Consider the following 27,515-nt stretch of genomic DNA (forward strand, 5'->3'; position numbering starts at 1 on the left):
TTCCCTCATGCGATACCCAATCATTAACATACCTTTGACTTTGGTGTTAGATCCGTAATCCCTTGAATATGTCCCGTTTATAAACTAAAACTGTCATTGTTTCGGGTGTTGCAAGGCTGAATGGCACATTACCAGTAGGAAGACGCAAAAGATGAACGCAGTAAAGAACCCACAACACTAATGTAGGAGAGGTGACGCAAAAACGTCACAATATCAGGTAGAGGTGCCGCCTGAAAACCTTCAGCCACCAGATTCGCTCGCGCGCACACACACACACACGCACGCACACGCGCGCTTGATTTTTCAGATGCTTCAACTCAAACATCAAAGAATACTGCTTTATTGTCCATTTGCACACACAGGCGAAATTATTTGTTTTATACTTAGGCTATTCAGTGTGTGCATATAGCCTACACTCAATATAGAACAATGTCAATGTGGAAATACATGTTTTTTTTTAATCTCAAGTAGCTAAATCATTAAATTATGTGAGAAGTCAAATTTCCAGTCTTGCATGGTTCTCTCTTCTAAAAGTACTGTTCCACCGGCCTCATCTGAATGTCTCCAATCTAAAAATAAAAAATAAAGACAAGACAAAAATGTTTGTAAGTCATTAGCCTACTGAAGTAAGTGAGTAAGTAAAGTATCTCACACTGCATAAAGCAATGGAGGCATCATGAAACAAAGTGATTGTGTTGTGTATACCTGCACATGTGCAGGTGCACTTAAGGCATAAGTGACAGCACTTGAAATGTCTTTGGCTTCCAAACACTGTAAAATAAATAAATAAAAGAGTCAAACTCAAGACGCTGTTTTGGGGTGGCTGAAACTTCACCATGTTTAGATTATAGTCGTTATAGATGTATGGAATATGCCACCTTTAGACTTGCATACTGTGAAGCAGCCTTCTCAGGGCTGAGGCTGTGCATCCGAAAAGCAAATTCAGTCTCAACTAAACCAGGAGATATACACTGCAAAGGAAATTGATTGTTAGAATGAGAATACTTATTTTTATCATGGTGGTACACATAACCAGTTAAAAAACTAGGAATGTAATCAATCGTTAAGAAATTCTTCGATTATACAATTCATTTAATTCTGTTGTTCCATCATTGGGTGGTTTTCTGTGAATGTAATGCTATCTGTGCACACGCAAGGAACACACATGTTGGCCCGTGCCCGGTTAACAAAAGTACCCCCCACCTTGGTATAGCCACAGAAACGTCTCTGCTTTTGCATGTGATGTGACAGACAAGACCCCCTGAAACCCCACTTTTCATTTAATTGTATTCCTCACATTAATATATAATTAATATAGATAATTCACATCCCTAATCTAAATATAGGATTATTGACTATATGATTGCAGCATATTTAGGGTGATGGTTATGCATGTGTTATGAGCGCTTTAGAACGAAGACAAGATATCGAAGTCAAGAGTATCGAAGAGTATATCTTACTGTCGCCCTTATATGCGTCTTTGCATCACAAAGTTCTTGCCGTATGGCCTCTGTTAGGGCAGTCACTGCATATTTGGTAGCCGTGTAGAAGTGTACGTCAGCATTGTGAACTACACGATGTCCACTCATGCTGCAACAGATAATGGATTATATCAAAAATATATTGGCACAATAGTACACTATATCAATAGCTCGCCTCCTGAATGCCAAAATCTGTGGGCCTAACACTGGTTGCCTCATCACATACTACATTTTATGGTTAACCTGTAAACAATATTGTGACAAACATGTGACATTCATTTGACTTAAGGGTGTTGATTAACCAGAGATGGCTGTAAACATTCTATTGCTGACCTGAAAGTAACTCTAACATTACCTGTTTATGTTTATGATGTGCCCATCATCAACATTTCTCTCTTTCATTGACTGATATGCTTCACGGACACATATAGACAAAGCAATGACATTCACCTGCAACAATATCAGATGATCAGCCCTGGCTGGGACACACAATGTAACATAACTGATTACTTCCAAGTTCCAGAGGATGCATTCGACATTCCACATGGTGGATGATGTAAATAAATGAATAGATAAAACCTTACATCTGTCATGTTTCTCCAGCTACTGGTTTTGCCACTCAACAGTGGTTCTGGATGAGCCAAGCCAGCATTGTTGATGCAGACATCCACACCCTGGTGTTGGGCTTTAATGGCAGAGAACATGGACAGAATCTCATCTTCATTGGACAGGTCGCACTTGATGGGAACCAGAGTACCACTGTAGCCTGCATTTACACACTCTGCTGCCAGTTTCTGAAATTATGAGGTAGTTAATTGCAGCAAGTAAAAGGTAGCCTTGGATCAAGGCTATCCCATAGATGTATTTTATTGAGTCTGACTTTTACTTTCTTATCTAGTAGTAAAAGTCAGATTCGATTAAATACACCTGATAGTCTTGGTCGAAGGCTAAGCAAATGTGAGCACTGAGCTGGATTCCAGCTAGCCTCTTCGGGACCTTTAAAAAACAAAAACAACGTCATAGTAAAAAAGAAAAGTCCAGGCCCAAGTTGGCTGCATAGGGTTGGCTGCCACATGCCGTCACGGTCACGGCGTGTGGGGAACACGCAGAGCCAGGCGTATGAAAGGTAAAGGTCCCGACTCCCGAAAGGGGCTAGATTCCAGCATGTTTTACTACAGGAGTAGCCTACAAACGCATGCTCTGCTGCACTGCAGCCTGCATACGTGCAGGCAATATGCGCAGCCCCGTCACACACACACACACACACACACACACACACACACACACACACACAGACACACTGTACAGTAACATTCACCTCACCAATCCAATTAAATATGTTTGTTTCAGTTTCAATCTTTTGCACACCTCTACTTTCTGGACGTCCCTAGCGCAGCCTACGACTTTCATGCCGTGTTGAACAAGCTCCTTGGCTATAGCCGCCCCGATTCCAACAGAAGCACCGGTCACAAGAGCTACTCTGCCTTTCCAGCGATCCATTCTAGCGAAAAACGACTATGCCTACAATATTGTGACTATAGAGACCACTAGTGTTGACATCTGTGAAAACTTTGCTGAGAGAGGCACTTTGACCACCACCACCACGTGATAAATTGTGACCAACCCCAGCGCTCAGCGCTCCTAGTATTTCGCAGAGTGAACTCTAGACAGAGTTGCGACATTGAGGGGGCAGAAAACATCCCGGTCACGTGGTTCCGTAAACTTCTGGTGTCCCTATTCGCCAATAGAAGCTTATACTCTAAGAATAGAAGTCTATGTAGAAGAGCCGCCATTGGACTGGCCCCATGAAGTGAACGGAGTTGTCTTAACTCTGTCTTATGGCTCTGCTATTTCGTAGGCGCCTAGGCGGGTCTTGGCAGAGCTGCAGTGGAAAGCCAGAACCAAAAGAAAAGAAAAAATCACACCCGTGTGAAGTGAGTGGTGCAACTCCGTGTGGGGTCCCCGGAAGTTCCCGACCCACAGGAACGTGCCCAGGGTGCCGGCCCGGTTCCAGCAAGCCGACCGCGTCCGAAACGGTAAGTGTGTGTGTGTGTGTGTGTGTGTGTGTGTGTGTGTGTGTGTGTGTGTGTGTGTGTGTGTGTGTGTGTGTGTGTGTGTGTGTTAGGCTGCGCAACAGTGACACTTAATTAGTTGTGAAAACCAACCAAAAGACCCAGGCAAGCCAGGGACACTGGGACAGACACACATAGCTCCTTAGTGGAGCAACAGAGATTCAATTATGTAGGCAGGCTTCCAGCAGTGCCAGACTGCCAGTGGCTCATACATTTCCGCAAGAACCCCCAAATTGATTTGTATTTAGCCGTAGCCGTGGTTATTCAATAATTCACCTGATTTTGATACTAAAGCAAAGCTATTAACTGATTTTTCTGGGAGCCCCCTGGAACCCTCCCAATTGGAGCCCCCATGGGATCCCCAGCCAGACCCCAATTTGGGAACCACTCTTTTGTACATTTGTTGACTGTTTTACAAATACATTCTACAGGCCAGCCTTATTGCATGTACTAGTAGTATTCCATATATTTTCGTATCATAGACCAACATATTTATTTATAAGGCCGGAATCTACCATACCATACTATTAATCTTCTGCTACAGGATATCTAATCTAACAAGCTCGCACAGACACAGATCATTCCACGTCGTATAGTGAGTTAGGAAAGACTGCTTTCATTTTTGAGGGGCGCTATAATAGCCCCTCCAACTCCTGACTTTTCATTGTGAGGTCATGTGGTATCCAAATCTTTTTAAGGTTTGCTTGAATGTTCCAGTCTCCTTTGTTTGTTTGTATGTATGTGTATTGTTAGCACAGTCTGGTGGAGCAGGCCACACTAATACTTGAGCGTGCCAAATACATTCCATAGCTTCCATTATTAGGCTATTGACTAGATAAGAGACAAACAGTTCTCTGATAAGATATATAAGATAAAGGCTGTAAAATAGGCTGTAAGATTGTAAGATAGCTACTATCTACTATATCCTTTGTTATTGAGGGCTATAATAAATTGGGAAATAATGAAACAACGAATCAAATAAATAAAGTAGGTGGGATTAACAGATAGGCAAATCAGTTAAATATAAGTCGGTCTGTCCTGGCAGCATCTATAATGAAATTATAATTCAGGTAGACAAGGCAAATTATACAATAGCAATGCTTACATTTACTTTATTTGTCTGTGCAACTCTGGTGAAGATTTCAGGAGCCGGTAAGTTGGTGTTGCTAGATTGCACTTCACAATAATTACAATTATCTTGTACAATATAGCATCTAGTTGACAGGAATAAATACTTAAATTGGCTAAAGGCAGCCAAATCAGCAGACTCTGTAGGGGTTTGTTGAGACCATTCCAGACTGTTGCAGCAGCAGAGTGCAAGTCTGTCACAAAAGTACATGTGATTTGGCAGTTAGATCTGGGACTTCAACTAAGTAGATGACCAAAGTATCTCCAGTGAGTGATTGGTAAATCAGGGTGTACCAGTGTGAATCACATCTCTCCTGGAGTTTGATTGATTGATTGATTGATTGATTAATTGATTGATTGATTGATTAACAGTTTGCAGAATTACAGAGAGAGGTGAGGCGTTGAGGAGAGAATACATTATTGGAACTGTTCTTTCTTAATTGTGCCATCACATCAGGGAAACGCAATCATTTAGCATACAAAAGGAGTTAACTCTCATTTCTTATAAAGTAGCATTATTGAAAATATAAACAAACTAATTTGTCTTCCTACTGCACATGTATTTCTGATGTATGAGTAATTTGACCAATTTCTATCCATCTGTAATAGACTGGTGCTATGAGTCCCAGTATGCATGCAACAGCACATGCACAGGTAAAAATCTATTCATGCATACAGTACATAGTTTTAAAAAAAATGAATTCATATTATTATTATTTTATACATTTTAAAGTACACTAAATGCCTTTACAGGTGCATTCAGTTATTTCATGTTTGTTGTCCAGAACCTGATAAGTGGGCAGTGGTGTCAGAGCAATGTAACGGATTGTTCCAGTCTCCAATAAATATTGTCACAAGGAATAGACTTCTAGATGAGCGTCTCTCTCCACTGCAGTTCACTGGCTATCAAGACACGTTCCATGGTGTAATTAAAAACACCGGGCACAATGGTATCTTACAAAGAAAATACATTAATATCAATGTTTGTTTGTCTGTATTTATTAGCCAAACTGTATATAATTTGTCATACAAAATAAAGCTGATGTACAGTACAAGCTCAATGTATTGTGAGCTTCTAGTTCTGCTATTATTTTATTTGTTAAAATGGCACATTTAATACAATTAATTAATAATTCAAGGCAAAGATGTTGAACTGATCAAAACAGCAGTATAAAATGTTTATCATGCTGTATGGGCCATAACAACTTAAAAATGCTTAGTCAAATTAAATGCAACACAATAAAGCCTTGTAAAGTAACTGCTTACAATGCAGCTTTTTAATATCTTAAAATATCCTGACACATTTGCCATCCTTTTGTACCTTTTTAATGGCCTCACTAGTCCTTTAAGTTCACATGGCGGTTCTGATCAAAGATTTCTCATCTTTTATGACTTGAATTTCATTTGTAGTTGAAGTTCTTCTTGACCTTCCTGTTGCTGCAATGATCAAAGGTGGAAATCTGCCAGAAACCTACAAGGCAATGCAACTTCATCTGCATTGGGGCGCAGAACACACCATCGATGGAGAACGCTTTCCAATGGAGGTACCTGCACTCAATAGACCAGAAGACAAAATATGTGATAAAAAACCGCCATTGAATTGAATCAAATATAAATTATTTGAATTATACAACCGAAATACGTATTTATTCAATCATAAGCAATAAGTAATTAATTAATTAATTAATTAATGATGTTCATCTTATGCTATTTATAATAGATTCATATTGTCCATGTAAAAGAAGAATACAACTCTATACCTGAAGCTCTGGGAGACCGCACAGGTGTTGCAGTGCTTGGATTTTTCTTCCAGGTGCTGTTTGGTTTTCTTTCACTGAAAACAATACTAATAGCCTACTGTTGTAATACTACTACTGCTAATACTAGTCTCAGTGGTGGAAAGTAACTAAGTGCATTTACTTTAGTTACTAGTTACTTTGTAGATTTTTGAAAGATCTTTTGACACATATTTGACACATTTTGAAAACCTTCTGCATAATGAGTACTTGTATGTTTGCTACTAAGTATATTTTGATGCCAATACATTTGTACATTTGCGTAATATTGATACTTTCTTCCACCACTTCTGCTGTACCACTCAAGGCCCAACCTGATGACTGACCATCAAAACAGAGCACACCCTCTTCACATTTATTGTTGTAACATTGTAATTTATTGATGTAATGTACAAATGTGATTTCAATTTGCCAAGACAATTTTAGGTTTAAGTTTAATCTAATATCTGCAATTCCAGGAATCCGAGACATCAAATAAGAAATATGACACCATCATAGAGGCTCTGGAAGATATTAAACATCCTAGTAAGTCATATCTACCTGTAAGAAGAAACCCTTATTGTGTATCAAAATCTGGTGGGACAATAGACGCTTATTATTGTGTCAATGATTATTCTGGGGTAAAGTGCAACTGGTAAGTATTTGATGTTTTACAATGCAATAAAACATCTACAATAATAAATAAATAATAGTAATAATAAGTTAAATAAAAGATAGCATCAGAACTGTCAATCTGAACATTACGCAAAAAGATATATGCCTTTACTGATTTGTTATTTCTGAATTCAGCTGGAAATTCTACATTAAGTAGTGTGTCCTTAGACATGCTCCTTCCACCAGAGCATAACAGGACAAGGTACTTTCGCTACCAGGGCTCCCTTACAACGCCAAATTGTGACGAAGCGATCATTTGGACAGTGTTTGAAAACCCCATTCGACTCAGCAAAAAACAGGTGCTTTTCATGCAATCCTCTCCTCATTCTAAAGAAGAACTTTGACTCTTTTAAACAAGCATATCAAATGTACCTCTTTATTAGTTTACTCTGTGTACTTTGATTATTATCGGATTTGAATGGTATTTACTGTTTTCACAGCTTGCTGCATTCTCCCAGCTTCAGTTTGCTAATGGCATGCAAATGGCAGAAATATATCGACCTGTTCAGCCCTTGAATGGCAGGAAGGTGTATTATTCTGAAGGACATGTTACTTCAGTAAGCTCTACATTACTCAGTGCTTCAATTTTAGCAACCATTGGATATTCCCTGCACATTCAGAGCTGAAAGTGTCCATGTGCACAGTGTCATTTGATGTAGCCTAATATAATCCTTTTTCATGCATCAAAATCATGTGTCAAGTGTACCATCAATCTATGGGTTGTCAAGATGAAATGGAGATGCATTTTGTCCAATGTTGTATGTTCAAAATTACCAAGTTTAATATAAATATGAAATAACGTAAACACTGTTTTTTAAATAAAGGGTCTTATTTTTGGACAATTCGAAATTACTGTCCGTATAATCTTGGTCTATATGATGGTACAGCTATGCATCTTGTCTGTATGAAGTTGGCTATACCTATCCTACAATAAACAGCTTTGTCAGATCAATATTTTATGGGTAAATACAACAGTTATGATTGAACTGACAACTACAGGACAATAAATCTGTTTTTCAAAATGGTCAGTTAAAAAGTCCATTGGAATAGAACAAAGCGGAGATTCGGGCACACTTAAAAAGGAGGAAAACTTTATTCAACCGACATGATTCGACCTATACGGTCTTCATCAGGGCTAACAAAACACAGAGCAACAAACTCATTAAATAGGGCTGGAGACAGGTGGGGACCATTCCATCCATTGGAATATTTGAATAGTGCTGGAAGGCTCCATCTTTGAATTCCCTCAGTAGCCAATAGTATAGTCATCCATAAAGTAGGAAACACTACACTGTATAGTGAAGTTTAGTAGTTCTTTCTACTTTATGGGTGACAACACTGTACATCAGTAGACTGGTATCTCCAAAGGGCAGGTTTGAAGAATTATTCTGACAGTTTGAGATAAGTGGAAGTGGAAAATGCAAAAGAATTTCATGATGACAAAATATAGTGAAAGTAGACTTTCACTCTCTGACAACATTCCATGTGATATGCAGGTTGTCTGTATGATGTTGGTTATCTAATTGTCCTACAATAACCAAGCTTGCAGCTTCCATGACAACAGCTTTGTCAGATCAATATTTGATGGATAAATACAACTGATGATTGACCTGACAACAACTGCAGTTAAAAAGAAAACAAATCCTTTGGAGTGTTTGAATGGTGCTGGAAGGCTCCATCTTTGAATTCCCTCAGTAGCCAACAGTTTAGTCATCCATAAAGTAGGAAACACTACACTGTATAGTGAAGTTTAGTAGTTATTTGTACTTTATGGGTGACAACACTGTACATCAGTAGACTGGTCTCCCCAAAGGGTAGGTTTGAAGAATTATTCTGACAAATTAAGTTTGAGATAAGTGACAAGTGGAAAATGCAAAAGAATTTCATGGTGACAAAATATAGTGAAAGTAGACTTTCACTCTATGACAACATTTCATGTGATTAGTTGTCTGTATGAAGTTGGCTATCTAATTGTCCTACAATAACCAAGCTTGCAGCTTCCATGACAACAGCTTTGTCAGATCAATATTTGATGGATAAATACAACTGATGATTGACCTGACAACAACTAGATGACAATTAATCTGTTTTTCAAAATGGTCAGCAGTATGCAGTTAAAAAGAAAACAAAATCCTTTGGAGTGTTTGAATGGTGCTGGAAGGCTCCATCTTTGAATTCCCTCAGTAGCCAACAGTATAGTCATCCATAAAGTATGAAACACTACACTGTATTAGTTAAGTTTAGTAGTTATTTTTACTTTATGGGTGACAACACTGTACATCAGTAGACTGGTCTCTCCAAAGGGCAGGTTTGAAGAATTATTCTCAGTAGCCAACAGTATATTCATCCATAAAGTAGGAAACACTACACTGTATTAGTGAAGTTTAGTAGTTATTTTTACTTTATGGGTGACAACACTGTACATCAGTAGACTGGTCTCTCCAAAAGGCAGATTTTAAGAATTATTCTCAGTAGCCAACAGTATAGTCATCCATAAAGTAGGAAACACTACACTGCATAGTGAAGTTTAGTAGTTATTTGTACTTTATGGGTGACAACACTGTACATCAGTAGACTGGTCTCTCCAAAAGGCAGGTTTGAAGAATTATTCTCAGTAGCCAACAGTTTAGTCATCCATAAAGTAGGAAACACTACACTGTATAGTGAAGTTTAGTAGTGCTTAATACTTTATGGGTGACAACACTGTACATCAATAGACTGGTCTCTCCAAAGGGCAGGTTTGAAGAATTATTCTGACAAATGAAGTTTGAGATAAGTGGAAAATGCAAAATAATTTCATGATGACAAAATATAGTGAAAACAAGACTTTCACTCTCTATGACAACATTTCATCTGATATAGCTCCTCAACAAAATGTTAATACAATACATAATTGAAGCACAGATCAATGCATTTCATCAGCATAGTATACAATTATAAACGTATAATAAGAAAAATATATACATTGTCCAAAGAAAGCACAGGTTAAGTTTGAACATGGTATAAGGGTCTTACCAGCTTCTTGACTCCCCAGAGGACAGATAGAACCCAGAAGTGAGTCTGCTCTTTTTATTAACCCTGTCTCACCCACGTGGTTTAAACAGGAAAGGGTCTAACTGTCTTTTCTCTCACTTTCTGTCTGCTCTCTCACTCTCTCTCTCGCATGCACGCGCGCGCGCACGAACACACACACACACACACACACACACACACACACGTGTGACTTGTAAAGTTATCGATACAGGCAGCTCGCCTCTTGAGTGTCCATTCACATTCATACAGCTATTATTGGTGACTTGGTGTCAGTTCCAGCATAAACCACAGTGTGGTAGTAGTAGTGCATATAAACCTGTCTAACTGTTGACGGCCACCTAATGTAGAGGTATGGGATGGGTCTGATTAATCAATTAATGGTTAATAGGATAAAAATGCGCGTGCATGTTTGTGTGTGCCGTGCGTGCGGTTTTAGAGAGGATAGGCCTACTATTTATTTAGCTTAGTCCTACACACGTAGGCCTACTGCAGGTGACTTTAATGCTAATGGTGCAAATTGCAATGTTGAGTACAGGGCCTACCAAAGTGTGCCTGCAACTAAGCCCTGCATTATTGGTAGGCCTATAATGGTAATGGTATCTGTTATCAATCATTAGCCTGATTGACCATACACAAGGTGTAGGCCTATGGTCTTGGGGTCCTCCCCCAGAAACTTTTTAACAGAGTAGATGTAATTTCCTGCATGTGGTGAATTATTTAAGCTTGATACTTTGATGAGACTTGCTTTACTAGCATTGGAAAATGATGAGTACAGTTTCAGCCATTGAAACGCAAAGCGTAGGCATATAGGCTACAGAAGTTGACTTGAAAACTGAAGCAATATGTAAGACGCACCTTTAACATCTCTGTATGATTGCTAGTTTGTAGATTGTTATAGTTAATTTAGTACCTGTGTTCTGGTGAATTTAGGGACTTTGATAGCAAATCCAGGAGAAATCCCACATCAGGAGTGTACTGTGTACATATGGTATTAACTTTTCTCAGGTAAAACTTTGCATTACATACCTAGCTGACACTATCAAGGAGCCATATCACCTGGTCAGCTACAGTACATAAAAACATATCAGATCAGAGCTACGGGCAGCACACCTAAACCTAACCTTAACCCTCTCCCAACCCTTAACGCACCCCTCACCAACCTTAATCCGGTTGTTTTAACGCACCCCTCACCAACCTTAATTCCGTCGTTTTAATGCACCCCTCACCAACCGTATGTCTAACCAATGACTAGTCTAAACTAAATATGCACCCCAAAACGGTCTTTAGGTGGCTGGTCTGAGCTCCTCCAATGCTAATGTTTCCCTGAGGGAAGGAGTGAGAACAATGTTGAGGAAGACAGGTTGAAACAATCATGTTCTGACATCTGCATAGACTTCATATTTGGGCATGTCTGACAAATAACTCCATATATGGGCATAAAAGGGACATAGACACAATAAATGGGTGGGGCATGAATTTCCAACTTGCATCGTTCCAAGTAGGCCAGGGCACCAAGTAGGCTAATAATAATAATACAAATAATAATGAATTCTTAGCACAATCATTATAAAGTTTTTCACAATGTCAACAGGAACACCATTGTTGTGAATAGTGTCTGATTGCCACCACTTTCCAATAACTACAGGCATCCTCATTCTTTATCATTTATCAGTCCTGCAGTCATTGCCCCAGGTACTCTGCGCATTTCATAATGCTGTTCTATTGTTAATGTTTGGTAACAATGAGGTCTGCCTGTCAAAAGACATACACCACATACAGATGGAATTGCACAGACCAAGATCTCTAGGATTTAAGTCTGACATTGGCATGTTTTTTCCTCATTATGTTTTCTTTTAACAGAGTATACATGAGCCACAGCATTTTCCATGACAACCAGAAGTAGTGAATCAAGGTTAACTGGAATGTTAAGATTTACAAATGTTTCTTTTCCTGTATTTGTATAATGGGGTTGATATCTCATCTCAGGGAGCCTTATGCAAACTTAGAACCAGGCCTTTTGTAGTGGAAAAGCTTCCGTATACACATTACATTTCTCAAAGTACATGTGAATTCACATGGTATCAGGATTTACAGAACTGTAGAGACCAAACCGCACCAATGCAACTAGTCGCAACTCCTTGCAACAACACCGTTTTAAGGCCGTCCACACCAATGCAACTCCTTGCAACTGCCATTGGGATAATGGTTGTAAACTTGCAAGTAGTTGCAAGGCGAATCATGTGTGGTTTGGGCTTAAGAACAAGTGGCTTGTTTGTCAGCTAAAGATCAGATAATACAATCAACCCTAGGCTAGTCAATGACCTGTGAGCATTATACCCAGTGATTATACCCAGCAGTGACTTGTTTTGCAACACTGACGTCACGCTATCTATATCACCTTAAGAACAGGACACAGAAATAGACATCTGATCCAAATAGAGTGAGTCACTGTCATAGGTGACTAGGGACTAGTAGGGAGATAATCTGCATGCTGCACAGTCATGCTAGATTATGCAACATACCCTTGCTTTGTCAGGGAGAGATAGATGCAACTTCATTATTAGTATTAATTAATTAACTAATTTACATTGTGTGTTTGGGGAGAGGAGAGAGGGGTGCATTTATTCCGTCACAATGCAGCATATGAGGCAAGCTAAAATAATTCTTGAATCAACAATGCAACAGTTGCAACACTATCAACCTACAGCAATCTATCGCCAACAGCCCACTCTTGTCAGATCAGTGTTGTTTCACAAGATCCAGTTTTGTGCACGCCACCCATCCCCCACTTCCTCTTATTCCACTGGTGTGGCTCTGAGGTTTGGGTTTCCTTGACAACAGAGGACGCAGACCTATGTCTATTCTATTTGTGAAGTTTCTGTTGTTGCATATTGCACATCTACTGCAGAACCTTACACTACCCCCCCCCCCCCCACACACACACACACACACACCCCTCCGGCTACCTCTGATGACTATTCAAAAATGTAAATGAGATGTTGTACTTTACCATCATTTATTTGTTGCATAATTATGTATAGTGTAGAGGTAGAAATACAGTGGTCAACATTAGAGATTGAGTAGCCATCAGTGCTGAGTGTTTAGTTTACTTTAGTTGTCTCCACCAGGCCGAAGGCATGGGGGGAGAGTATGTTTTGCACTCCGTCCGTCCGTCCGTGTGTGTGTGTGTCCGTCCGTCCGTCCGTCCGTCCGTGTGTCCGTGAGCAGCTAATCTCGGCCACCGTTAACCCGGTCGATGCCAAATTTTGCACACACACTCCCTGGATGCCAACGATGAACCTCTGCCCCAAACTTTCCAGAACGGCCTGTTATAGAGCCACCAGGAGGCCGCTTTGTGCAAAACAACCCGGTCGATGGCAAATTTTGCACATACACTCCCTGGATCCCAACGATGAACCTCTGCCCCAACATTTCCACAACGGCCTGTTATAGCGCCACCAGGAGGCCGCTTTGTGCAAAACAAGTTTTTGCACAGTACACCTACAGATTTTGTCCAAACATCGCGCAAATTGGTACACAGCTAGTCTCTCTAGAGCCATTCAACGAAACGGGTCTTTCAGATTTCTCAGACTCCATCCTGATTGGTTAAGATTGGCTTCCAAAGTTCACAGGAGTGCTCAGTTTCAAACAAAATGCTGCAAATCATGAACACATCGCGTGATTTCCGTGAAATTGTGCACGCACATTCCCACTAGGCCGAGGAAGAAATGCCACATGAACAATTTCAACTCAGCCTCAAGGTGGCGCTATAACTGGCCGAAAAGTGTTTTTACCTCTAATTTACTTTTGTTGGCCTTTTATCCAACCACCAGATGAAGGCAAGCTGCAATGTCCTACATTCCTATCCTGGTAGAGACCTGTGCCCAGAAGGGCACTTTTTCTAGTTTAGTTTATTTCGATCAAAAGGAGTTACTGGCCATATCTGTTATTATAGTTGGAATGGATGTTTCTTTAATTTTCTTGACTTGACTTCTCTGTAAAAACACTGTGTGTGTGTGTGTGTGTGTGTGTGTGTGTGTGTGTGTGTGTGTGTGTGTGTGTGTGTGTGTGTGTGTGTGTGTGTGTGTGTGTGTGTGTGTGTGTGTGTGTGTGTGTGTGTGTGTGTGTGTGTGTGTGCGTGTGCGTGCGTGTGTGTGAGAGAAAAGACAGTAACTGTAGACCCTTTCCTGTTTAAACCACGTGGGTGTGAGACAGGGTTAATAAAAAGATCACACTCACTTCTGGGTTCTGGGAGTCAAGAAGCTGGTAAGACCTTTACACCATGTTCAAACTTAACCTGTGCTTTCTTTGGACAATGTATAATGGTAAGATGCTGATGAAATGCCTTGATCTGTGCTTCAATTATGTATTGTATTAACATTTTGTTGAGGAGCTATATCAGATGAAATGTTGTCATAGAGAGTGAAAGTCTACTTTCACTATATTTTGTCATCATGAAATTCTTTTGCATATTCCACTTGTCACTTATCACAAACACTTAACTCAAACCTGCCCTTTGGAGAGACCAGTCTACTGATGTACAGTGTTGTCACCCATAAAGTATTAAGCACTACTAAACTTCACTATACAGTGTAGTGTTTCCTACTTTATGGATGACTAAACTGTTGGCTACTGAGGGAATTCAAAGATGGAGCCTTCCAGCACCAGTCAACACTCCAAAGAGGAGTTTTCTTTTTAACTGCAGTTGCTGTCAGGTCAATCATCAGTTGTATTTATCCATCAAATATTGATCTGACAAAGCTGTTGTTATGGAAGCTGCAAGCTTGGTTATTGTAGGACAATTAGATAACCAACATCATACAGACAAGCTGCATAGCTGTACAAGCATATAGACCAGAATTATACGGACAAATATTCTAGATTCAGACTGCTAGAACTATTACAAAACAGATTAGAATTGTCAAATAAATAAGACCTTTTATTTATTACCCAGCTTTTGATATTTCCATACATCCATGGATATATAAATCATACCATTTTTGTTGCTATAATATAAACTAATATAAACTACGTACAGTATAAAGCTTTTATATGTGTATCAAAAGTTTTAAAATTTCTTGATAAAATAAGACTCTAATCAGAGTTTAAACATTTTATAAATATGATAATAAGGCAATTATAGACATTCTATGGTCATGCAGCTGGTTAGCAAACATCTGAGACTTGCAGGTGGGCTTTTAAGGCTAACATAACCTAGCAGTTGTTATCAGGAATAACTGTTAAATAACAGATCATATCTGGCTGGCATTACATGTTATATTCATAACTTTTGGCTCATACAGTATACTTATGAAAGAAAGGTGTATCAGAAAATAAAATATAATATTTTGTTTAGCAAAGAAAATAAATAACTGTACATTTGTTGAATGTCATACACACTGAAACATTACCATTAATTTTGTCTGTGCTTTCTGAATAAATGTATCTCGTGTATGAGTTGAGTTTGTCTGCATTTAAAAGTAATAATCATGTAATGTTGGGCTTAAGATAAACCGCCACACAAAAAGATAAAATGGGAAAAATGTAATACCGTATTGTGTTGAATATAAGACGACTCTGATTATAAGACAACCCCAATTTTTGACCCTCATCCATTGGCGCAGATGTGTAATGACATGTCAAATAGTCTAGTCCCCGATTATAATTCTACCCCGTTTTTTTTAGGATATTTCCTTTGGAAAAAAATCTTATATTCAACACAATAGGGTAACTCATTGGTAACACTAATTCCATGGTAGGGCTTCCAGGAAGTTTGATGGCACCAGGCCCTGTCGTCCATGAAGATCCCCCTAAATTGAATTGTATGACATAATCAGATATTAAGTTGATGAGAAATGTAGGATAGAAAAACTGGTTAGCAGTCAGCACAATATTGAGTTACTTACATTATAGAAGCCATCTTGATCCACACCACCAAACACATATATGACATCCCCAGCATGGAAGGAAAGCTCTACCTACAAGAAATGATTGCTTTTATTTCTTCAAATACTGACAAAACATACTACTACTTAATGGACCACTTCACTGCTTTTCAACCTATCTTCATATAATTGATCCTCACTCCTCACTAATGTTCATGGTAAAATAGCACAATTTGTTTCTACTCAGTCTGTGTCTCTTAGGAGGGCTGTGGGTAGTTCCAAAACCCGTCCACTAGTGACATCATCGATGGGGATTCCAAGATAATAGAAACTGCAGGCTTTCTATTCCTGACAAGTTGCAATGCGAAAATGGAAGCCATCGTTCTCACGATAATACAAGTCAAAATTATATTGTTTAAAAAGAAAATCTGCCTAACGATGATGTCACTGGTGGGTTTCTGAACTGTCTACAGCCCTCCTATGAGACATAGATCGAGTGGGAAAAATGGTGGTATTTTATCATGAACATTAGTGAGGACCAATTATGAAGATAGGTTGAAAAGTGGTGAAGTGGTCCTTTAATACTTTGACACATGCATGTAATGCTTGCTTACTTCACTGTCTATGTTGGGGGAACTCTCCCATGGATCATAATCAAATTTGGCCACCATTCTGTGAACAACCACATCATCAGGAGTGTTGGCTGCATCAGTCAGACTCAGATCTAAATCTGATTCACCTGTGGGTCATACAATACATCATGTATTCTTGTTTTGCGATATCAGGCGATTGTCATTAGGCTACTGTAATAACATATGATTTCAGATGAATCTACATAGCAAAATGTGAAGTGTTAATTCTCCGGATTGTACTGTGTACTGTATGAGTTTATGGATGCCATTGTATAATATTGCACAAAGTTGCTTAGCTGTTATTTTCTCTGCAACACCAACATTCTTTTGTTCATGTTTCTAAACAGCTTTACTTCTTTATTAATTGTTTTTTAAAGTGAAGCACAGTGACAATAAAAAATGGGGCAATACCTGTGTTTTCCATAGGAATGAATCCCTGCTGAACGAGCAGTTGCTTGAGATACTCATCGTCCACTGGGACTTCAGCCACCATGTTACTTGGCACATAACCAGACAGGCCTCCAGACTCTCCATGATAGAACCCATCACAATCTTGATCTCCAAACACCTAGCAAATGTACACATAGAAGTAGGTCAAGAAGTATTTGGTCTTGGAGGGGATCTTCATCATCCTAACTATGGTGTGTGTGTGTGTGTGTGTGTGTGTGTGTGTGTGTGTGTGTGTGTGTGTGTGTGTGTGTGTGTGTGTGTGTGTGTGTGTGTGTGTGTGTGTGTAAATATTGGCCTCTAAAATTCTGCAATTTTCTAAGTGCAATAATATATGAGCCAAGTAAAAATGTGTTTTAGTCTTAGCCATTTCTTGGCACCTTTTTACCTGTTTCGTACCTCTGTTTTTGTATTTACTGTATGTATTTTGTTTTGTTTGCGGTGTCCTGTCTAAATAAACAAATGAAGTAAAGGAAAGCAGCATCAGGGTGAATGAAAAATGGCAGTTGACAGGAAATAACACCAAACAGGAAACACCATTAAGCATCTTGTAAGAAACGTTTTAAACTCCTCATCCAAGCAGGTGCCAAAGCAGCAGAACTGTATGACGATGCCTATAAGAAGCTTTAAACTAACAAAATATGAAAGGTTACAGAACAAAGTGTTGCACTGCATTAGTACAGAGAGAGAGAGAGAGAGTCACCCAAAATTCTTTACCTTGATTATCTGGCCGGGTACAAAAGGCAGTTCTTCTGCAGCCGTTTCCAGGTTTGGAGACATTGCAGCTGGGTTGTATGGGTAGAGAGCAACAAAGAGCCTTGTGGTGGGTATAGACAACTGGCTTGCAGCCTCAAGTTCCCATTCCCTGATATCTTCTGGTGTAGCAATCCGTATTCCATTGGGGTAAATTAATACATCCAACGCAATCGTTTCCTCCATTTACACCAGTGTGATAAAGAGCTGCACTTGGCAGACAGATGGTCACTGTACACAGAGGACCTATATCCTTATGTGAGGTAACTAAGCTAAGCTTCAAGTACTGTACAGCTAATCCTCTTTGACATGGGTGGACTGTGGATAAAGGCAATGCCTCAGCATTACTTGCTGGACAGTGAGATTGTACCATGCAGAAGAACACGACAACAATGGGTCCGTGCTTGAAAATAATGAGGCCGATTAACTGGAGTCAAAAGTCAAATGAGGATGTTTCGGTAGATTGGGGAAAAATACATCTAGGATTTTATTTATTAACCTGGCTTTAAAACAATACAACATCAAAGCAATTATATTAATAATAACTTATTTTAGTCATATTAAATGAAATCTTTGTCATCTTTGTTAATATTTTACTTACGTGTGAGGGAGCCAGGGAGGCAATGTTCTTATTTTGTTTTGAAGTAGGCTACTTGACCCACATTGAAAGTCAATTCTTGTAGGAAATATGTAAGACATTTCTTATGTTGCTGCCATCTGGACCCAGTTGTGTCGAGACCTTATTCCTCCCTGTTTGTTTCATCATTGTTCTCCCAGTTATGGAACCCTAGATTAACGTGTACTGTACACTTTACTTCACCGGTAAGTAATACATTCTTGACTGTATTAAATCACATCTAAAATTAAATAGTTAATTTTCAAAAGCAAGCATTTCGAAGATGATGATTCATCATTACCATTCTGTGCCAGAAGAGGGAGCTGTATTAAAGTAAGCTGTCTATTCATCTCTTCTGCTTTGGATTCCTAGTTTCCTACAGCTCACTGAACTCAGTTCAGCAGGCCTAATTGAATTCACACAGAAAGTATGCACTTGCTGTATCACACACCATGCAGGGGTTCACATTGAGAGCAGGACCCTCATTTCCAATGGACAGCTAATCTCTGGCACCATCGCAGCCAACTGAACACACACTGAAGCTCTGCCCCAAATTTTGCACATGGACCTGTTTGGACCGATTGCGGTGAAACTGTGCACACATATTTTTCCCACTAGGCTGAGGAAGAAATACCAGACATTTTTCATCTATCCTGGTGCACCGAGGCCCGAGGGGCATTTTTTACCACCTGCTTCTGCTGTTGAGCAGTGGTGGAAAGTAACTAAATATAGTGTTCTTTTGTACATTTCCATACTAGTCTCTGTACTCAAGTAGCCTATACAACTTCTACTCTATATCTCATCCAGTGACCTCCAGGAATGTCTGGATGGCAACCGAGGAAGGTCAGTGACACTGGAGAGACAGCTGACCTCCAGGAAAGTCTGGCAGGGCAACAGGGGTTAGCAACCTCTGTTGCAGCACTCGCAAGAGGGCACCAAGCAAGCTAGCAATACCCCAGAGTCTCCCGAGAGGAGGGGAGGAAGAGAGACTCGATAGGACAGATTCAATGACAACAACTATGACAGTGACACAGACGCAGAGAAGGCTCCCTTGACTCAAATACACCAGAGTAAGGTCAAGTGTGGACAAGGACAGACACATGCACACCGCACAGATGAACAGTCTGGTGAGACGTAGGAGGACATTAGGCAGGAGGCAAAACATAGTCCTAGAGACCTCCCAGTGCCTTTGCTGCACCTGGCTGGCAGGTTTTTCGCACTTCCCTGTTGGGGAAGGCCAAGGCATTATATTCGCATCTTTGATGTATTTACAAACTAAACTAAGGGCCTAAATTGTCTGAGCTGCTCCAAACACAATCGGTTCTGTCTCCGCTGTCTCAGCTGGTGTGACTGGAGGCATTTTGTAGGTTTTGGGGTTGTGCGTGCATCTGTATGGTACAAATTTGTGCGTGTGTCTGTATGGTACAAATTTGGTACAAATTGGACTCAAGGAGAAACTGATTCGAATTTGGTGCATGGCCAAAGGTCAAGGTCACTCACTATGACGTAAAAAATGGTCCATGCATCTTCCTCCATTCACACCTCCATTCACACACCGATGGTGGCAACCGTGCAAGGCACCACCCTGCTCATTGGAGAGTATTGGGGCTCAGTGTCTTGCCCGGCCGGAGGAGCATGGGATTAAACCGTGAATCTTCTGGTTCCCAAATGGACACTGTTAAACAAATGTATTTAACACATTTTATTAAACTCCTTCAAAGTGTGTGCCTATGAGCAGTTTGCAACCATCAAAATAAATCAACGTTCTACAATGGTTCTCATGGGGCCATAAGAAGAGTCAAGTCTCATCAAATAGCAATCTGTGGGCCTAATGGAAATTAATTTGGGGGTCATTGACTAAAAAAGAGAACTATAGGCCAATGGTTTTCAGAGTGGGGTCTGTGGACGCCCAGGGGTCCTTGAGGTTGAGGGGGTTCCAGGCCAGGGGTCTCCATACAGCCAAATTAGTTATTTAGCAACAAGTTTAACCATTTGAGAAAATAGTTTGAATAATTTAGAAACACAAATCGTTTATATGCTAGGGAATGGGATCCTGGTGCTATAGGGATCCCCCCTTTCCACCCAGATTGGTGTACTGTCCTTGGACCTATTGGCCTGTTCAGGCCAATTTTAAATTTAGGAACCATGACTGCTCAATGATAGAACTCAGTTTCCCACAAAGCCATTGTCCAGAGTGAAACTAGCTAGCTTGCTGTCTTTCCATGTCCAGGGTTCCATGTATGGAATGTTACATCACTAACTAGACACCCTCTTTTGTGAGTGATGACGCAGCGAGGGAAAGTGTGAGGAGGGGGAAACGGTGTCTCGTCGGCACGAGCACAGACAGCAGGGAACAGCTGCAGCTTTAGGTTAGCACAATCTCACTGCATTGCGAATAAAATATCAGTCCGTTTATTCCTAAATCTAGAATAAAGTTAAGACCAACCAAATATAAAAATGGTTGATCGTGAGCAGTTGGTGCAGAAAGCCAGGTTGGCTGAACAGGCTGAAAGATATGATGATATGGCAGCTGCAATGAAATCGGTAAGTCGATTCTTTGATATAATGTAGCCAGTAGCCTATATAAATCAGTGTCCGCGACGCGTCTGTTATAGACTATTAGACTGCATGGTTCTGAACTCACATCTCATAAATAGCTCCTATATATTCTCACTATATGGGACAATTCTGTTTCGTTAGGTGTCTCTCGGTTACATATCCACAGTCCACATATCTTCACTTCAACATTTCATATAACAATTATATAATGTGTGATAATGTGGTTGTTGGTTTATTGTATTGTTTTAGGAAAATCGCCGTTATTCGGAGAGCTCAGTGGTTTCAAAGCTGTTAATAAAGGTGGTTGGTCTCCTTGGGCGGTGCCTTTCTCTTGCCCATACTATCCTACAATGGTTTATTACAATCAATGCAATAGCCAATGGTACCCTAGAGCCAGGCCTATTGATCTCTCAACCGTACAGAGAGCATGCATTTTCTTATTCGTACGTTGAACATATGTATATAGGCTATATTATGATTCTGTTGTATTTGCTCTATAATGCTTTGCCATAATTCTTCCGAACATTATGCAGTAGAACCATATGAGGCTGGTCAAAAATGTCAAATTGCTCCCCTCCCTTTATAGAATAAAAATAATCTATATTAGGCTACTAATATTTCAAATTGTTAATATGACGTAGAATTAATATTTTTTTTGATACATGAGAGTTCTGAACAATTGATAGCCTATATATCACAGTATCTATAGTTCTTTACACTAAACAAACGTAGGAGGCAGTAGAATCTCTAGAATATTCTTTGTCATATTGCAGTGAGACAATATCAGATTTGGTAAAGGCTTTGGGTATTCTTATATTGTTGCAATGGGGTTTATGATTCATAAAAGATAATTCTGTATACATTTGAGTCCTATTCTCGTATTCTGTGCATGTTAGCCTACTCTGCCAGGTGTTCTTTCTCAGTCAGGACAAATTCCTCGTTCCATGCACATGTATTATTCTGACTATTGATTATTGACTATTGATGAATATTTGTCTCTGACTTGTGTATGATGGCATGGATGATTGGATGTCCTGCCTCATACAACCTTTCAAAACGGATTGGCCAGCATTGAATTAAAGGCCACAGTATTTCATGGACATTGACACAAATGATTGTTGAATTTAATTGAATTAATTTGGTTTTGATCTGTGAAGGAAGTAACAAACTACCTAGCAGTCTATTCTTTTTTTCTAAAACATGCACAAACTTTAATAAATGAAAATCAGCAGCATTGCTGAGTCTAATCAATATTTTCGTAGCCCTTGTATAGACCATTAGTCAAGGACAGGTTCTGGTTTCAAGAGGTTGCTTGATGTGTGCATGGATGGAGGTATTCCTTTCCCTTTAAACAACCTGCCATGCCAGTGCAGTCCAACCAGGCCTTTTTGCAAGGGGTGTGTACAGTACATGCGCTCAGTTGCTCACTCCCTAACCAAGGGGAAATCCCTTGCCTTTGCAGACAGTCTTTTCGTGATGGCAAGGGAACCCCATTACAATCTATTATAAACATTCACCATTATAATCTTCATAATAAGTAGGATGCAAAATGATTTAGAATCCTAGATAACATTTCTACACTATATGCTTTATAGTGGCATTAAAAGTAAAGCTAGTGGTTACTGCTATCTCAGTGATATTGTATCGCCCATGTACAATTTTACCTAGCACTGAGATATTTGTGTCAGTGTGATGTATGTCAGTGAATTTAATTACATCAGCAATTCAGCATTATTGTAAATGCAATGGCAGGTGTTCTGGACACCATTCTGTTCCTGTTATTGACCTATTTGTTTCTTTTTACAATACTACAGCTAAACACAGTTGATAGATCCAGACAATTACAGACAAATACAACTGATTAACTTGTCCACTCCTAATGATTGTGAATGAAGTTGTGTATATGCATGTAGGCTTATCAAGCAAAAGAAAATGCCCTTTAATTTCTATATGCAGCATGCATGATGCACTTAGTGAGAGGCTGTGACGTCAGTGATGCTGCCTGCGCAGGGACAGTAACAGCAGCTCATGAGAAATAAGTTGTTGGCCCAGTTGTTGAACGCAGATTTAGTCGTTTATTAGAAGTCTTTTGAACCATAGCTGACTATTTGTGGATTGATCTTCCGATTATTTTGCAGTTATTGATTTGATCGTCTAAGCCGGTTCTGAATGATGCACGGTTCATTTGATAGGTCGTAGACTCGTCATGCTGAGTAATATGTTTCGTTTGGGAATTTAGTCATGATGACTAACGGGGATGACTCCCTGTTTTACGATAGCATGCTGTATCTAATTTGAACGTGATGGAGCATGAAGTTAGCGTAGAACTTTGTACGTTATCCCTGAAACATGTACTGTACCTCCACAGTAGGAGGTGTGGCGTTCTAGGCAACAACATATTTCAGGCATTTGTCTAATTTCTGGGAATCTACCATTTTAGTATATAATTTGTCTTTTTTTTCTTCCACCCTTACTTTTAGGATTGTATTGGAAAATACCTTTTAAAAGTCGTAATAACAAGTGACATCATAACATGCCATTTGGACTGGTGAAAAGGTCAGAATTAGCTATAGGAGAAGGTCACAGGGACATGAGAACTGCCTGGGTCAGTGATGGTTTCACTTACAGTGCAGCTGCCCCGGAGTGCTCGCTCGTGGGAACATTTTAGACATCTCTAGAACTCCCCCTGCTTCCCTTCCCTTCCCGTACCCAACCCCCACCCCGAATATCTTGAATATGGCTTTGCACTATAGCTAGCATTAGCCATCCACTTGGCAGCTGGATCTACTGGTGCACTAAATGAACAGATTGCCATGGAAACTGGGAATTGCACATGACAAATGCAATCTTGATCATCCGACAAAGCTGTGTGTTGTGCGGCTGATGCTGTTGTTCTTGTTTAAACATATGCCACGGCATGTACAACAGATATGCTCTTGGATATTTAAGTTCTGATATATGTGTTTGAATGGGCTGCATATGGTGATGAAGTTAATAAAGAATTATGTTCTGGAGCAACTAATGACCAACCATCTTCCTTCTTACTCCTTTAGGTAACAGAGTTAAATGAGGCCCTGTCCAATGAGGAGAGGAATCTCTTGTCTGTAGCCTATAAGAATGTGGTAGGGGCTAGACGGTCCTCTTGGAGGGTCATCTCCAGTATTGAGCAGAAGACCTCAGCTGACGGCAATGAGAAGAAGATTGAGATGGTCAGGGCCTATCGGGAGAAGATTGAGAAGGAGCTGGAGGCAGTGTGCCAGGACGTGCTCAACCTCCTGGATAACTTCCTGGTCAAGAACTGCAATGAGACGCAGCACGAGAGCAAGGTTTTCTACCTGAAGATGAAGGGTGACTACTACCGGTATCTGGCCGAGGTCGCCACCGGGGAGAAGAGGGCCGGGGTCGTGGAGTCATCAGAGAAGGCCTACAACGAGGCTCACGAGATCAGCAAGGAGCACATGCAGCCCACCCACCCCATCCGCCTGGGCCTGGCTCTCAACTACTCTGTGTTCTACTATGAGATCCAGAACGCCCCGGAGCAGGCCTGTCATCTGGCCAAGACTGCCTTTGACGATGCCATCGCCGAGCTGGACACCCTCAACGAGGACTCCTACAAAGACTCCACTCTCATCATGCAGCTGCTACGAGACAACTTGACACTGTGGACAAGTGACCAGCAAGATGACGAGGCAGGAGGAGAGGGCAACAATTAAAGAGAAACCACACTCCCCAAAAAAGAAGAAAAAAAACGACGAGCCGGTGGAATTTGGCAACCGCTTTTGCCGATGACGCTACCGCAGCAGCAGTTCTTTATTTTTCCATGTGTTAAAAGAAAAGAATCAAAAGAGAGGTGAGAATGGAAGTTAAAGCTTAGTTTAAATATATATAGAAATATATATACCGTTGAAAGGGCCTCTGTCTTCTTGATTTTCTCTTTGACCTTTGCCAAAACCACTGATATGTCAGTCAATCAGCCTGAAGTGGTCGTTGTTGGTTGGAAATGGCAGCCTCACACTGGCATAGGAACTGATCTTGTTGTATCAAGATAAGCTGCTTAGTTAGGTTTTTGCGTGCATTTGAGACACTTGAAGACAAAACGCTTGAATGGGAATGCCTCACAAAAAAATTGTTTGCATTGGTTCCAGTACTAGACTGTATGAGAAAGGGCCCTAAAAGTGGCGTTGATCGTGATATCAACCAGAAATAAACGTTTTAAACAAACAGTACAGATGAATTTCCCAATTTACTGAAAGTTGGATTATTAAATTATGTTGTGAAAAGGCAGAATGGAGAAACACAATTACATATTTCTATCTTTCTGTCCAAAGTGTATTTGGCGTTTCACAGAATAGCACTGTCTTATCAACTCCAACTCTGTCACTGGAACCATAGATTATTTGGAGGTAAGGATTAATATACAGGCAGAGACTTAATATAAAACAGGAAAAAAACTAAAAAACTAAAAGCAGCTTCAGAGTTTGTGGTTTACTTCTGTGTTTGTTTTATTAAATGCACTTGCCTACTATACTGTTTCTTCAGTGTAAGATGATGACAACAATAATACCGATTATTCAATATTGTGCATGCTGGTGATGTATTTATATACAGTAGCTTGACTTTATTAACTTATACTGTGGGTGTTAAGTATTCATATGATTGAAACAGCCTTTGTTTGATGTTAATTTCTAATTTATTTTTGTTTTGTTTGGATTTCATTTGCTATACCAAAATGGTGATCGTAAAATTTTAACTGTAATGGGCGTTGCTATAGTGACATGCAATATGTGTATTTAATTTGTTAATGAAGAAAAGAGAAAAAAAAGTAAAATAGTGACACCAGGGATCACTTAATCTTACCTGCTGGTGGCCGTCACATTGAAGTATGATTAGCCTATGATATACTTTGTTCTTTCAACAGTTAAGTACTTTTTCTGTCATGCTATCATGTTTTAATAATGGTGACGTTTTCAGATGCAATGTTCCTTTTATGAATTCACAACATGGACCATATTTTATTTCTGACAGTATAATATTTTTCTTTGTTTTTATACCTTTTAGCTGTACCTGAGTGACAAAATATCTTGAATGTGAGTCATATTATGTAGCAGTTGCACAAGATACTAAATAATAGCTATGATAATAAAAAAAAGAATATGGCTAAATTATAAATGCACCATTTTCGTTGTGGTCTAGTGTATTATTGTACTGTCACACATATGGAAATTTGCTTTTTTAAGAAAAATATTTTAACCTCTTGTTTTGTGCCCTGCAGTACAGTATGTGGTTTTATTTTTGTGCCTCTATCATTATTTAATTATTAATATGCCTCATTTGCTAATTTAATTAACGTTTATGGAAAAGGATTCATCCTAAACCTTTTTAAGTTCCTACAAGCATGTGTGTCAATCTTGTCTTCATATGTGTGGGCACTTCCTTCCATGCAGTACAAGATACAGTACATATGAATATTCAACACCACAACACAAATCAAATCAAAGAAAAACACAGTCAGTGTAATAGACTTATTTCTTACCAAGTGTGACAAAACCCTTAACATCATAGCAAACCTTGGACATTAAGGAGCTGCTTACAAACACGGAAGCTGCTGAAAGGATTTATTTCCATAGTGCTGCTAGTTCTATAATATTTCATTCAAATGTTAGTTGTTGAGACGTTATTTTGTATCTTCACTCAAGAGAAAAACCAAAAGCCTTAAGGCTAATAATCCATGCTTTGGTGAAAACGTGTTGTGCAACTTTACACAAATGTGGTATTTTCCATAGAGTTGACATTGCATGACATTTTCGTCAAAGCATACATTTGCTGTCAAGGTCAGTCAGACAACCTTGTAAATTCAAAACTTATGCCAGTATTGAAACTCATCATGAGTCAGCTTCCATAACTCACTGTATGATGATTGATTTATTTTAAATGTATTTTATTTTAGGTTTTTGATTGTCAGTTAATAATGGTCTTAAAAGTTTGTTTTTCTTTTAAATGGCTTAAAGCCTATTGCCATCCTGCTATTGCGCAACTGCTCAAACACTCATGCTGCTTCCTGTCATTATTATTAAGTCATTATGTCATAGTGAAATATAATAGAATGAAAATTGAGTTGTTTTGAATGGGAAGATGAGAGCTATTATTTTCCCCCCCACATATATGTTTGAATACCGTGTCCAGAGGATTTCACTCAAGAATGCATTGTGTTCCCTGTTTATTTGTTATCCATTGATTTCCTTTTTTTAAGTTTTCATTTTATTTGACGTTGATCCTCCTATTATGACATTAACAAAAGGGGGGAAAAATGTTGATTAAAAACACAATCAGTATTTAATCATTTACCTTTCAAAACCAAGGAATGAGGTATCGATAGATGAAAGTGGAATATACTGTATGCTTTGAGGATTTTTGTCTGTTTGAGGATCTGTTGTCCATTAAAGTTGTTTATTTATTCAA

General features: G+C 39.5%; 3 protein-coding genes across 3 annotated transcripts; 2 read left to right on the forward strand and 1 right to left on the reverse strand.

The window, feature by feature from the left end:
- Positions 1-419: 419 nt before the first annotated feature.
- On the reverse strand, positions 420-3,038 carry LOC310864021 (dehydrogenase/reductase SDR family member 11-like). Its single transcript, XM_083772555.1, has 7 exons — positions 2,850-3,038; positions 2,066-2,275; positions 1,837-1,931; positions 1,461-1,590; positions 879-971; positions 706-771; positions 420-569 (listed from the first exon to the last, which is right to left on the reverse strand). The coding sequence occupies exons 1-7, from the start codon at positions 2,979-2,981 to the stop codon at positions 528-530; spliced, it is 768 nt and encodes a 255-aa protein (XP_083628681.1). The 5' UTR covers positions 2,982-3,038; the 3' UTR covers positions 420-527.
- A 1,612-nt stretch (positions 3,039-4,650) lies between these two features.
- Positions 4,651-8,654, forward strand: ca4b (carbonic anhydrase IV b; the record flags this gene model as incomplete). Its single annotated transcript, XM_083773193.1, has 7 exons — positions 4,651-4,705; positions 5,467-5,606; positions 6,402-6,494; positions 6,936-7,002; positions 7,318-7,430; positions 7,572-7,688; positions 8,628-8,654. 7 exons carry the CDS (start codon positions 4,651-4,653, stop codon positions 8,652-8,654), a joined length of 612 nt encoding a protein of 203 aa, XP_083629319.1.
- A 12,183-nt stretch (positions 8,655-20,837) lies between these two features.
- On the forward strand, positions 20,838-27,515 carry ywhag2 (3-monooxygenase/tryptophan 5-monooxygenase activation protein, gamma polypeptide 2). The gene is made up of 2 exons (XM_083772641.1): positions 20,838-21,041; positions 24,110-27,515. The coding sequence occupies exons 1-2, from the start codon at positions 20,955-20,957 to the stop codon at positions 24,767-24,769; spliced, it is 747 nt and encodes a 248-aa protein (XP_083628767.1). The 5' UTR covers positions 20,838-20,954; the 3' UTR covers positions 24,770-27,515.

The sequence above is a fragment of the Protomyctophum parallelum genome (assembly GCF_964188405.1).
Source record: "Protomyctophum parallelum genome assembly, chromosome: 9".
NCBI lineage: Eukaryota > Metazoa > Chordata > Actinopteri > Myctophiformes > Myctophidae > Protomyctophum > Protomyctophum parallelum.

Coding starts and splice junctions, on each gene's coding strand:
- LOC310864021 (XM_083772555.1), bottom strand. CDS start 2,981: ATGGATCGCTGGAAAGGCAGAGTAGCTCTTGTGACCGGTGCTTCTGTT. Junction 1,591..1,836: donor CACATCATAAACATAAACAG/GTAATGTTAGAG, acceptor TATCTGTTGCAG/CATGAGTGGACATCGTGTAG. Junction 570..705: donor GTGCACCTGCACATGTGCAG/GTATACACAACA, acceptor TTTTATTTTTAG/ATTGGAGACATTCAGATGAG.
- ywhag2 (XM_083772641.1), top strand. CDS start 20,955: ATGGTTGATCGTGAGCAGTTGGTGCAGAAAGCCAGGTTGGCTGAACAG. Junction 21,042..24,109: donor TGGCAGCTGCAATGAAATCG/GTAAGTCGATTC, acceptor TTACTCCTTTAG/GTAACAGAGTTAAATGAGGC.